The following is a 13,134-nucleotide window of genomic DNA, read 5'->3' as shown; positions in this document are numbered from 1 at the left end:
CAAAGGTGAGGATCCTTGTGGCTCTTTCTACTCTTTGGCTGTATCAGGAGCACTGATCAAACACCGAAATATACACAGCCTCCTTTCTGATTCCCTGGCTTACAATGCCAGTCTCTAGCCATCACCAATATTACTAAAAACTTCAAACAAACCAACCAACCCAGGCCTTGGCAAGATGGCCCAATGGGTAAAAGCACTTGTCACCAAGCCTGATAACCTGAGTTCGATCCCCAAGATCCATCCGGTGGAGGGAGACAGCCAACCACTACAGGTTGTCGTCTGACCTCCACATGCATGCCATGGTGCATTCACATGCATGTGCGCTCCACATGCATGCCATGGTGCATTCACATGCATGTGCGCTCCACATGCATGCCATGGTGCATTCACATGCATGTGTGCGCGCACACACACACACACACACACACACACACACGGATAAACAAATAAAAATAAGTAGATAAGTAAATAAATGTAAAATGAAAATAGAGTAAATTAAAGAATGTCTCATTTTTATTTTAAAGAAAATAAACACAATTTTTACTTTTTTTCCCCCTTGAGACAGAGTCTCATGGCTTCTAACTTGTTGTAATGGAAGTTGACCTTGAACTCCTGATCCTTCTGCCTCTACCCACAGGTGTCTGCGACCATGTCCATCTGCTCAATTGTCATCTTTAGAAGCATCTCGCATCAGGGAACTGTATAATGCCTATATGGCCAGCTGTACTTGATAACATTGTTAGCAAATGCTCACCAAGGACCATACTGGCTACCATACAGTGATGTCCATCTCCTGCTCTTGCATGAAATAGTTTATACCTGAGTACCAAGCACGGGCCTCCAGTCATCCTGCCCACAGGCTTTCTTCCACATAGAGGGCAGGACCAGAATGATAAGCCCATCTGTTAGCTCTGGGCACATAGTTCATGGACCTTCAGTCCACATTAACTTCCTCCTCAGTTGTGTGGGAACAAGATGACTGGGAAAGTACCACGCTTGTATCCTCTCTGCAACTGATGAGTTCTTCTCCCAAGTAGGGAAGGTGGGGGCACTACAGTCAGACCCACTCCCTGTTCCTTTGTGGTGATATCTTATTTGTGCTAAAATGTGGTGATATTTTATTTGTATATTAATAAATAAAGTTTGCCTGGAGATCAGAGGTAATAGCAAGCCATTAACACAAAAGTCAGGCAGTGGTAGCACACTCCCTTAATCTGATCACTTGGCAGGCAGGGTCTCTGAGTGTTCAAGGACACACTAGGGAACAGCCAAGTGTGGTGACACATGCCTTTAATCCCAGTACCAACCATAGAGACCTGGAGGTCTGTACAGACAAGCAGCGACAAGGAAGTGAGGTAGCTGGGCTAAGAGCCAATGAGAAGACAGAATAGCAAGGCAATAAAAGCCTGGGTAGACAGGAAATAGCTCTTTTGGGAAGCTACAGTGGCATGGTGAGTTAAGGCTAGCTGGTGGCTCTCAATATTTCCCTGATCTCTAAGGCTTTCACCCCTATATTTGGCTCTGTGTCTCTTATTTAATAAGACCATTTAGAAATTTGTCTACATTCCTTGCCACTCAAGTCTCAGTTTACTTATCTGTAAAATGGAACATAGCAATATCCACCTCTCAGGACTGTTGGTAAAGGGTAGAGAATGCCCATAAAGTCCATGGCAGGCTCCCTGGCATGTCTCAGCCCTGCCACCCAGGCCTCTTGAATTACTCAGCTGGTGAGTGTAAACATAGATGAGACTACATTCTCTAAATTTGCCTGGTTATGAATTCCAGGTCATGAGAAACTAGGTTTTATAGATCAAGAGATCCTAGCCCTGTCTGTACCTGGTGTGGAATGCAAGTTGGACAGCAAGGTAATACCCGTAGCCGCCTCTCCACATACCACAGCTCCAGTGAACGCCATGTAGTTTAGGAAGCAGTGAAAGGGGGAGCCACTGTGTGGTCCTCCTTTGAACCTTCGCTGCTGCCCAATGAGTCAGGTAGCTGCTAGGCTTCAAAGGGAGAAGCTGAGTCTGGGGGAAGTTGCGCACTAATACGTGGACGTTAACTGACGTGCGCTTTGCTCTTTAACCAGGAATCTAAGTGGACTTCCTTTTCTTTTCTAGTTAACCAAAAGGGACAAATACATACCCTCACGATGCAGGGGCAGTGAAGGTAATTCCTTGATGTACTGTAGAAGGAAATCAGCCAGTCCATTTGCCTTCACTGTGGCGAGATCAAGCAGCCTTCTTGCCTACAGATGAAGAAAGGGCCATTACTCTTTTCAAGAAGACTGACGGAGGAGTCGTGTAGGGAGGTTTCTGTTAAAAGTTAGACACCCCGAATCTGAAGACCCCCCAATCCAAATGCTCTTAAATCCAAATCCTTTTGAGTGCTGACATGATGTCACAAATGGAACACTGAAACACTTTGTAAAATTGCCATGTGTATGTGAAATACAAATGACTTCTGTAGTTAGACATGGGTCAAGCTGCTAAGATACTCATTGTTTATGGAAATATTCTAAAACCCCCAAAATATCTGAAACACTTCTGGTGCCAAGCACTTAAGATGGAAGAAAGTTCTCCAGTAATACAATTGTATACACAGTCCTCTTCTGTCATGAGAGCCCAGGAAAAGAACTCCGACACAGGCTGCACTTAGCAAACAGTGACACGTAGTCAGGGTTGGCGAAACAAACGCACAGCCATCTTGGCTCCTTCTCAAAACCCACTGAAAGTTGGAATAGCTAAAAACGAATTAAAACGAGACAAAGTAAATAAATACATACACCTACCAACCTACAAAAGCAGAAAAAGGTGCTGGAAGCTGTAGACCACTTGGAAAGGCATGGGGCCTCACCAAGTCCTGTGGCCTGAATGTTTGAACTCACTCTCTGCACAGAACCCACTTTTTCCAGCCTCTACTGTCCCCCCTGAATCTGGGACCTGCACACCCAACTGCCCATCTCTTCCTCCATTTAAATGTGTCCTAAGCACACACGCATGCTGGGCACATATGTCCGGCCCACAGCCTTCCTCATCCCTGCTCAAGTCCCCTCCATCCTTCTAGCTTTTCAGCCCAACATCTGAAGTCACCTTGCAGTCCCTTCTCTGCACTTCATCAGCACATCCTGTGGCCTCCACCTTCAAAGGACCAGAATCAGGTTGTCCAACAGAAACAGAGCCCAAGGCATACAAGCAAGTTACATGTGCACGGAAGCCTTCTAACAGCCACATTCTTTGGTGACAAGTAATAGGTGCACTTAAGCTTAGTCACAGAGCACACTTAACCACAACATCCAAAATATTGCCATTTCAACACATAAAAAATAGTGAAATGCGTTGCTTTTTTCCCTTTTCTGTTAAGTCTTCCATAGCTGCTACATTAGACTCCTGGTGTGGCCCAGCTGTGTGGCAGTGTGCAGCAGCCACTCAGAAGCTGATGTCTACAAGCTACGGAGCCCTGCACACGTGAACCCTACTGCTGTCCTGCTCCAAGGCATGCTGTGGCTCACCTGGAAATGCCATAACAGCCTATCTCTACACTGCCTCTGCCTGCAGCCTATCCCAGCACCACAGGCAGAGGAGAGTGCTTCATAGTCAGAGGTGAATACTTCATAGGTTAGTCAAACCTCACAGCCCTAGCATAAACACCCCAGCTATGGCCCTAGACTAGTAGAGGCCCAAGTCCAGTAGTAAGCCCTCAAGATCCAAAGTAGACCAGCATCCTTGCCTGTGACCCTGAGGACCCAGACTGAATCACTTCCTGACTGCCTCCTCTTCTTCCCCTTGAATGCTCTTCCTATCACTGGCCTCCCTCCAATTTAATGAACATGCCCAGTATGTTCCTACTTCAGGACTCTTGCTGACTGCATCTCTGTCTAGAGTGATGACCAGTGTCTGCCTAACTCCCTCGCCCACTTTAAGTCTTCCCTCAGATTCTACCTTCTCAATGAGAACTCTCTAAAAACCCTATGGGAAAATGAAATCACTACTTCCCACCCTGGGAACTCTCGACAGGGTCCACTCCTTTACTAACTGCATGTGGCACCTTCCAAACTCTGCAACTTGCTTGCTCCCTTCAGCTATGGTCTATCCCCAGCTGAAGTGTGAACATCTCCAAAACAGGTTTTCTATTTTGATCACTGAGGTAGTCCCATGACAGAGACAGTATGAAAGGACTCATTGGATGGATGGATGGATGGATGGATAGATGGATGGGTAGGTGGATGGATGTGGATGGATGGATGGATAGATTGATGGATACATGGGTGGATGGTAGAAGACTCCTGAAGGCTAAGTCCTAAACCAAGAATGTTGCTGCTGAAAAGCACATCATATGCACCCTACAGTCTACCAAGAGCTTGGCCATGGCAGCATCAAGTATATCTGTAACACAAGGAGACAGTGAAGACAAGGAACAAGTCAAAGACTTTATGGCATGTATCACCAGGCTTTCTTCCCCACTCCAAACGACTAGGTGCTGTCCCTGCCTGCCATGGCAGTCTGGAGATCTGTATTCTGAAAGGATGAAAGAGGATCCCAGGACTTGGAAAACCCAGGCACAACTAAAGAGTGGCCACCACACCCCAAAGCCAGGGTTTAAATGACCACCTGCAAAATAAGTGCCAAGGCTACCTTGCCACTACCCAAGCCTCCAGGTTTTCTTTACAATCAGACCTTTACCCCAGGCAAGAGGTTTTCTATTTGAGGAACTTGGTAAAGCCAGGAGGAAAGGTCTGTGGATAGAAGCACTGCCATTTCCTGACCGTCTATTGTAAAAGTCTCAGTAGAGAGGTTTCACCTGCTAGCTCATTGAGTTTCACAATCTGTCATTTTAATACTAAGACAGACCAGCAAAGCTTACCCATGCCCAAAGAAAACATCAAATATGGGAGATCAGAGCCAAATTAGTGGGGAAGGGAAAGCAACTTGAAGGGTTCAAACATTTATGCAGGGAGCAAGTGATGTCACACAGCGATAGAGCAACTGCTTAGCATGTGCAAAGCTCTGGGTTCCATCCCTAACACAAAAACATATGTAGTGTGAATAAAGCAATCCCACCAATCATACAAACAAAAAAAAACCCAACTATTAATATCATTCTGTCTACACAAAAAATTTCATCCCTAAAATAAGAGCAAGACACTGTAATAAAGGAGCAGAAAAAAAGAGCTTTACACACTGCAAATGCAAAGATGGAAACGTCAAGAGTTCAGTGCTGAAAAAACAGCACAAAGTTGTCTGTGGTGGCTCCTGCCTGCAATCCTAGTACTTGGAATGTCAAAGAACAAGGATTGCCCCAAATCTGAGGCCATCCTGTGCTATATAAGAGTTCCAGGCCAGCCTGGGCTACAGTGTAAGATCCTGTCTCAAAAACAACAGCAACAAAAAGACACAGCAATGGAAAAGGGAAGAAAACTGGAGGATTCATCTAGACATTCCAGTGTTCAAGCAGCTGCAGTTCCATAAAGAGAAAAGCAAGGGAGGCCTGGTGGTGGTGGCACATGCTTTTAATCCCTGCACTCAGGAGGCAGAGGCAGGCAGCTCTTAGTGACTTCCAGGCCAGCCTGGTCTACAAATCGAGTTCCAGGACAGCCAGGACTGTTACACAGAGAAACTCTGTCTTGAAAAATCAGAGAGAGAGAGAGAGAGAGAGAGAGAGAGAGAGAGAGAGAGAGAGAGAGAGAGAAAGGAGAAGCAAGAAGGAGGAGGAGGAAGGAGGAGGAGGAACAGGAACAATATGTTATAATCACCAGTAGACTCATTAGATGAACTTCTCAAACACGAAGATATGAGTTTCTGAATTCAAGCAGCCTCCTGAATGCCCAACACTCAAGATAGATGATTACAAAATTTCAGCATATGGACTAAAAGAAACTTTGACTAGTTTCAGAAAGAGATAGAAAACAGTCTTTGAGGGCTTCATGGTAGCACTAAACGGGGAAGATAACAGGGTAATGGCATCAAAATTCCGAAGGAAAGATTACCAGAATGTTTTTGTTTGTTTGTTTACAGTGCTGGGGATAAAACCTGGTGTACCATACTTTAGCTCTGTACTACTCAGGTATAGCTCCAGAGCTCTTTTTACTTTGAGACGGGGTCTCACCAAATTGACCAGATCATCCTTAAGCCCACTCTGCAGCACACACAGTCCTTCCATTTGCTCTCCCCCTGCCCAGCCTCCCAAGTAGCTGGGATTACAGATGTGCCACTAGGACTTTATCCTAGTCAAACTGTCAATCACCTATGTGGGAAACATTAGACACTCAGAAAATTCAATTCCTAAACCGTCTGTCAAAACAAACAAACAAAAACAATAGACTAGGGGTCATACAGTCTACCAAAATGGAGTAAACTCATCCAGTCAACTGAAAACAATGGTGTCATCCACAGAAGCGCCGACCTGTTCCTGGGCGTCAGAATCGGCTTTAATGTGCTCAGAGCAGTCTGGGCAGCACAGCCCACTTCCTCAGACCACATTCCCAGTGATCCTTCCCACATGCCTCACATATATTCTACCTGATGCTCCAGCCTGAACAAGCAGGATTTCCCCAGACTCACCAATGACTTTGTCACTGACCTACTAGAGGGTCCTTGATAGACTCCCAAGGAAGGAGAAGGCAGATCATATCACAAGAGCCTGGTAAGTTACTTTGACCTGGGAGCCTCCATCTAACAGAAAAGGCAGTGTTGCTACTCCCTGGCATAATTATGTTTAGCTTGATACTTCATTTTTTAAAACAAAATATACTGTTTGGAAATTTCCAGCAAAAAGACACAGAAACCATAAAGAAGAGCGAAGGAATGATTAACAGACAAGTCAGATCATTGGTTGCCTCTACCGGTTGCACATGAAGGACAGGGCACCAATAACATGCAGTTTCTTAATCTGGATGTGGGCATATGAAATGTAGACATATGAAAGGTATACACTATTTTGTAGGCATGGTACGTTTCCCAATTTGAAACTGTTTAAGTTGATACTATGACAGGAGCAAGTAAGTTAGAGCTCAGTCTGTCACCTCAGGCCCGCTGGCTTTAGCATCTGCATGAGTCACACGGACAGCTGGTATCACAGTTGGCGTTGCCAGCCTGAGGTTTCCCAACAACTGTTATCCCCAGCTGAGCAAAACCACACGACGCTTTCGCATCTTCTGACACAAAGGGAAGCGTACTCTCCCTGGAAAGACACAGACCTAGATTCAGTTTCTAGCTAGCCCTGCCCAAGCGGGCAATTTGTTCTTCATTCTCAACAGACACAGCCTTCGTCACTGGAAGGATGGAGCAGGGCTTAACTGGGCTCCTAGAGAGAAGGCTGGTCCAGCGCCCGGTGCACACCCGCCCTGTGTACACCTTCCCTGCACCTGCTCAGGAAACAGGGACCAAGGGGGCTCTTTAACTTGCATTCTGCTTTATTCCACAACGTGTTTTCAGTCCCCAACCTTCAACCAATGCTAGCCACCTCTAGAAAGAAATTAAGAGGTTAATGTTGAGACATGTTAGCTGGAAATACTGTAAGTGCCACCTACACTGAGTCAGATTGAGCCACTGAGGGAAAGAAATCCAGAGATCCCGGAATGCCAGAGCTGAAGGGAACTAAGAAAAAGTAGATTCTAGTCATTTAACTTCAGGCTGTGGGACCCCTTTGTCACCACCAGATCCTCAGACCTGCTATTCACTGTCCCATCCCTCAGCTCACTCCCTCATCATCAGTGTTGGCTTCTGCTGTCCACCGAGTCCCTCCTTCCTTTCTTCCTTTGGACACAGGATCTCACCATATAGCCATAGCCGGCCTGAAACTCACTGAGGGCTGGGATTAAAGGTGTCCAGTCCCACTTCTTTCTTGGGATGGGATCTTTGCTCACTGAAATCCAGCCTTTCTCCTTTCCAGCAGAGTAAAGGGCCCTCTGTCCTGCTGCATCCCGGAGATTTGGGTAAGATCATGCTCTCCTTTCTGTTTCTTTCTGGGTATCTACAGGCATCCATCAATTGCTTCTTTGGCCTGTGAGTCATCCCATTTTTCTTTTCTTAGACAATCTCGATACTTTTGTTATTCATGCTCCCATCTCCTACAGGACCTAAGCATCTGGTGGCATTCTTCAAACCCTTCAGAGAATCTCTCCCTGGATACATCGCTGAAGACTAGGTCAAAGGTGACGAGCTCCAATCTGGTAACTTCTGCGTGAGCTGATTCTGACCTCACAAACGGTCACGGGAGGCACACTGGGGCATACCTTCAGGCCCCATGCGCAGTAGTGAGAAGGCCCAGGTCATGCGTGTTCTGTAAAGATTCAGCCACCTTGAGCAGCTTGAAAGCAACACTGCAAATCAAGATGCTCCCTTCATCAGCCTCAGCCTTTGCTCATCCAAACACACCCGAAGTCCAACTCGCCCGTCCTTGCACTGAAATGTAGTTCTAATAACTTATTTACTTCATCAACAAGTATTGACCAAACACCTATCGCATGCAAAGCTCTCAACACAGCCAACTTTAACACAGAAAGCCTGGCATATGGTAAGCCTCATAGATTCCGGCTGAATGAACGAGTCAAGGCCAAAGTACATCACTGACCTCCCCTTTACTACTGCAGATTTCCCGAAACTGTAAAGTAGAATATTACGATTTTCCATCCGTTCACAAGAAAATAGAAGTTTCCAGAAAACTCAGTGATATTTTTCTGCCCCTGTACTTCCTGTTGAATCCTTGCATTTCAGGGGCAGTTACTTGCCAATCCTAATGCAATTTCATTTCTGAAATCCTAGGCGGGCATTTAAACCATATTAGCACACAGTGGGTGATACTATTAAATTCAGATTTAATATAATGCAGACTTATTCTCCATTGAGCTGTTGATTTGAAGCAGGCAGCAATAAAAGGTCTACGAGTACAGAGAGCCACTCAGCAGAAATGACAGCAGTCAGGGACAATGTTAATAGGCTTCCCAGACATGTCTCTAATTGAGTGAGCTCTCCCCAAAACCTTGAGCATTAACAGTGTCGTGCGGATGAGGAGACTAAGGTGGAAAAAACCAAGGGTGGATGCTAAGGCTGAGGGAGAGCAAAAGGCCCCAGCACTGCACACAAGGAAAAGAAGAGAAACGAGTGGGATGAACAGCTGGAGAGCTTCTACACAGAAACATCCGGTCACACAGAGCTGGCCTTGAACCCGCATCATTCTGGCTGCTGAGTCCAAGCCCTGCATGGCCACACCACAGCCGCCTCCACCAAAAGGGATTTGCCAGCACAACCAAGAGCAACTTTGACCTGCCTGGCCAACTTTGTATGGAAATCCCACCAGTCCTGCTACTCCGTGGGGCTGACTCCACCAGAGCAACAGTCTCTGTGACGAAGCAGCCTGCTCCTGTGAACTGGGCTGGCACAGGCCACAGCTTACCCTCTGGGACGACGTGAAGATTGGCAGCCTGATCTCATCACATTCGTACTGGCTCAGGAATCCCCCCTCCCTCGCCTGCTCCAGCACGGCTTCCACGTGGTTGTAGAGTCCCCTGACAATGGCTGGCCGGTGACTCTGCAGGTCTCTGGTTGGATGAAGGGAGTGAGTGTCCCAGCAGCCATGCAGTTCAAGGGTGTGACTGTTGGCCTGGGCCTCCTGGACAGCTTCGAGGAGCTTCTGACAGCCCCAATCACCCTTGTTCCAGACTGTGTCCAGCAGGCGCCTGGCAGAATGGGAGAGAGGTTGGCCGGGGAGGCTGAGGCCTTCATAGTCCTCCCAGGACAGCACCTCCCAGGACAGGAGCCAGTCCAAGATGCTCTCAAAGCCCTCCAAGGACTCTGAGACCAACCGTGCCACCAGCTGGCTCCTCTGTGCCTGGAAGCCTTCCTGTGAGCACATGTCACAACCTGTAAGAGGGCAGAGGAGGTCAGAGGTCAGGAAAGGATTTCTCTAGAAGCCAGGCTACGTAGAGAGCAACCTACCCCAAGTCCAAGTGGGCCACAGTTGTGCTCAGGCATTCTCCAGTCTAGGTTTCCCCCAGAGTGAGGCCCCAGGATATCAGGAAACTAGCTGAAGTTCCCAAGAGTTTAAAGCAGCCAGACATTTCAATCCCCAAGGCCCTGGGCTCCCACACCCATGCTTGCTCTCCGCCTTAGGAAGTTTCCCAGGCAGAGCTGACAGGAGAAGTAGTCCTATGCAGGCCACACTCACAGCCATACAGCTTTGGAACCACTGGATCCATTAAGTGCATCCTAAGTGCCTTCCTGAAACGTTCCATTTCCCACTCTCATCTTCTAGAAAGCAGGTGCTGCGGCCAGTCCCATCTACAGAGAGGGAAACTGAGGCACATGGCTAGGGATCTTGTAGTAGTTGTCATAGCTGAGCAAGACGGGGCTGGGAGAGGAACCCAAGCAGTAGGACTCCTTGCCTGATGCAAACCTTTGTCCCTTATCTTTGGTGTCCCCACAGACCCCCCAGCCCTGCCCTCTGCCCATAACCCATTACTGCTCCATGAGTAGAGCTGGGGCTTGCCGCCAAGATGCCAATCAAGGTGAAATGAAATGCGATGCCAGGGTGCACTTAAAGTTGGCTTGAAGCCTACTGGTACACTACCCCTATAGCCACACCACACATACACACACACACACACACACACACACACACACACACACACACACCCCAAGGCCCTTGTTCCTTCCTATGCATTTAGCAGCACACACTGCTTGCTGCCCTGCTCTCACTGTCCTCAGGAGCTAGAACTGGGGCTTTGAAAGGAAGGGACCATCAGAGGCTTCAGGCATGGAGATCCCAGAGCAGCAGAGAAAAATCAGAAAATTTCAGTGGGCCAGTATCATCACCACGTCCAAGACAAGAGCTGGGGCCGTGCCCAGAAAAAATGAAAGTGAAAGGGTACGGGCTTGGAGGAAGAGGAACAATGGCTTCCTTTCGAAATCCGGGACATTCTAAGATGCCCCAGGAGTGGGGACAGCTGGAAATGGCCTGGGGAGTCTAGATCTTTCCTGCTAGATTAGAGATTTATCTTCCCTCTATGGCAGGCTCCCACTGCAGGCTAGATCTCCTTCATTCTGACACCCCTAAGCTTTGCCCAGCACGAGGCTCAGCAGAAGCCCTGGGGATGCTGACAGGGCCTGGGATGCTCTGGGGGCTATCTTCAATCTCTAACTCAGCACCACGTTACTAACATGCAGGCCAGCAGCCTGGGGCTGGCCAGATGGGGAAAGTGAGGCAGTGGAGCTACCTGAGCATCTGGCAGCTTAGGAGAGAGGGTATCCCTACGATGGAGGCTACTGTAAGCCGGAAGCCAAGAGTTCCCACTGGCCAAGCAGGTCACTGTGCCCTGAGATCAGTCCAAGGAGAGGAGCTAAGAATAGGGGAGGGGGGCATCAGCAAGGAGCAGGCAGCATGAGCGAGGGCCGAGACACGGAGTACTTCTCAACTGTGCAAACAAACCAAGCAAAGTTGGGGCACCAGCTACCCCACCACCCCTGCCCAGGTTGGGAGAAAAGTAACCACTGGCCCTTCCTACTCAGAGAACAGCATGGAGGCCAGGGCAGCACTCTGGCCTGAGGCCTGAGGTGCAGCCAGGAAGAACGGAGGGTGGACAGTGCTAAGATAGACGCTTACTGCTTCCTTCTTCTGCAAAGCGTATGAGCCAAAAAAGCCCAGAGACATGGCAGAGGCAGTCTCTGATCCAGCTGACCCACCCTAGGGGAAATCCCAAAAGCTGAGCAGGAAGCCTGAGCTGGCAGGCCAGCACCCAGAACTTGCTAGTTCTTGGCAGTCCTGGCCCGAAGCCTAGAACAGCTACACTGGCTTTCACTCCAAGCCTCTGGGGATGTGGGATGTCTCCAATAAATGTGCTTGCCCACAGAGAAACAACTGGGAGAGAGCAGAAGCCCTGTCCAGATATGCCAAGAGCCGGCTGGATACCCAAACCATACACACCCAGACAATGACATCAGCCATGTGGACACAGGCAGGGTGAGGCAGGAAAGCCATGTGGCTTGGGGCTCTGCCTCCCACTCGCAGCTGGAAAGTCCCATCTTGCCAGTCTCCTGCAGACCACAAAGCAAGGCATAGCCCCAAAGACCAATTCTGCCAGTCCCCTGCCTCTGAGTGGGCCATCTTCCTATCTCATCTTAAGCAGTTGGAAAAGAAGACCTAGGTTTGATACTGCCCTCCTGGCCAGCAGAGGAAGTCCTTCATCACTCTATCTTGTTCAGCTAAAATTGGAAGAGAAAAACAAAAGGGTAGATGCTCTTGTCCCCTAATTCATAAAAGCTGGTCCTGGAATCCTGTTCTTGCACCTTCCTGCCCGGTCAGTCTCGCCCTCTCCAGGTTAGACACACTGCTCTGTCTTCCTGTCTTTTCTTCTCTATCTAGCCAGAGGTGCCTTGCAGTCACTCTTAGCTCTGAAAGATATAACCAAAACAAAGGGGGTACCTTTGCAGCAGAGGATCAATGGTATCTACAAAGGCCCCTCGCCTCCCCAAGTCCCTCCTCCACACGCCTGTCCCCTAGCAACTCCTCCCTTCCCAGGATCAGGCTAGCCTGGTTTTCCTCAAGTTCCCAGCTGAGGACTTTGTTTAGGGGCTGAGATCTCCTTGCAGTGCCCCAGGCCTACTGCAGATATGAAAGGATGGGAGGTACCCAGAGGAGAACAGAATATGGCTTCTGAGCTGTCCTGGCTGGCCAAGCTTCCCCTGGGGCACTAACCCCATTCTCCCTCACCCTCTCTGAGTTGCTCCCCAGGAGACCAGTTCCCATCAGGAACAGACAGACTAATTCATCCTTCATTTCTGCCCTCCCTTGTCTGGGCCTGAACGGCCATCCCCAAGTCCTCCCTTTTTCCTTCTCCCCCTCCCACACCCATTACCAGTGAGAATGCACGCCATGACTTCCAGTTCTTGGCCTTCCTTTCTGTCAAGGGCATTTGTTCTACCTGCTCACCCTCCTCCCTGGAGCACTTCTCTCGAGGCCATGAAGGATTTCTCTGATCTTCCTTTCCGGGTACTAGCTTCTCTTTCTACCCATTCTACCTCCAAGGCTGGTACCCCCCGCCCCAGAACTGAATCACTGCCACTTCTCTGGGTCCCTCTTTCTCAACACAAGGCCACCTGCCCACAGGCTTAATTCCTAACTGTGTGGTAGTGACGCCTGAAA

General features: G+C 48.6%; 1 protein-coding gene across 1 annotated transcript in view; it reads right to left on the bottom strand.

Moving 5' to 3' along the window:
* Window positions 1-9,851, bottom strand: part of Nod2 (nucleotide binding oligomerization domain containing 2) — a 37,583-nt gene extending 27,732 nt beyond the window's left edge. Inside the window, exons 1-2 of the mRNA XM_059262671.1 lie at window positions 9,391-9,851; window positions 2,143-2,245 (exon numbers count right to left, since the gene is read on the bottom strand). Coding sequence (XP_059118654.1) covers window positions 2,143-2,245; window positions 9,391-9,849 — 562 coding nt within the window. The 5' untranslated portion in view covers window positions 9,850-9,851. The remainder of the gene's footprint in view (window positions 1-2,142; window positions 2,246-9,390) is intronic.
* Between the last annotated feature and the right edge of the window lie 3,283 nt (window positions 9,852-13,134).

The sequence above is a fragment of the Peromyscus eremicus genome, chromosome 5, assembly GCF_949786415.1.
Source record: "Peromyscus eremicus chromosome 5, PerEre_H2_v1, whole genome shotgun sequence".
NCBI classification, from domain to species: Eukaryota; Metazoa; Chordata; class Mammalia; order Rodentia; family Cricetidae; genus Peromyscus; species Peromyscus eremicus.
This window is presented reverse-complemented; position numbering and strand designations above follow the sequence as displayed.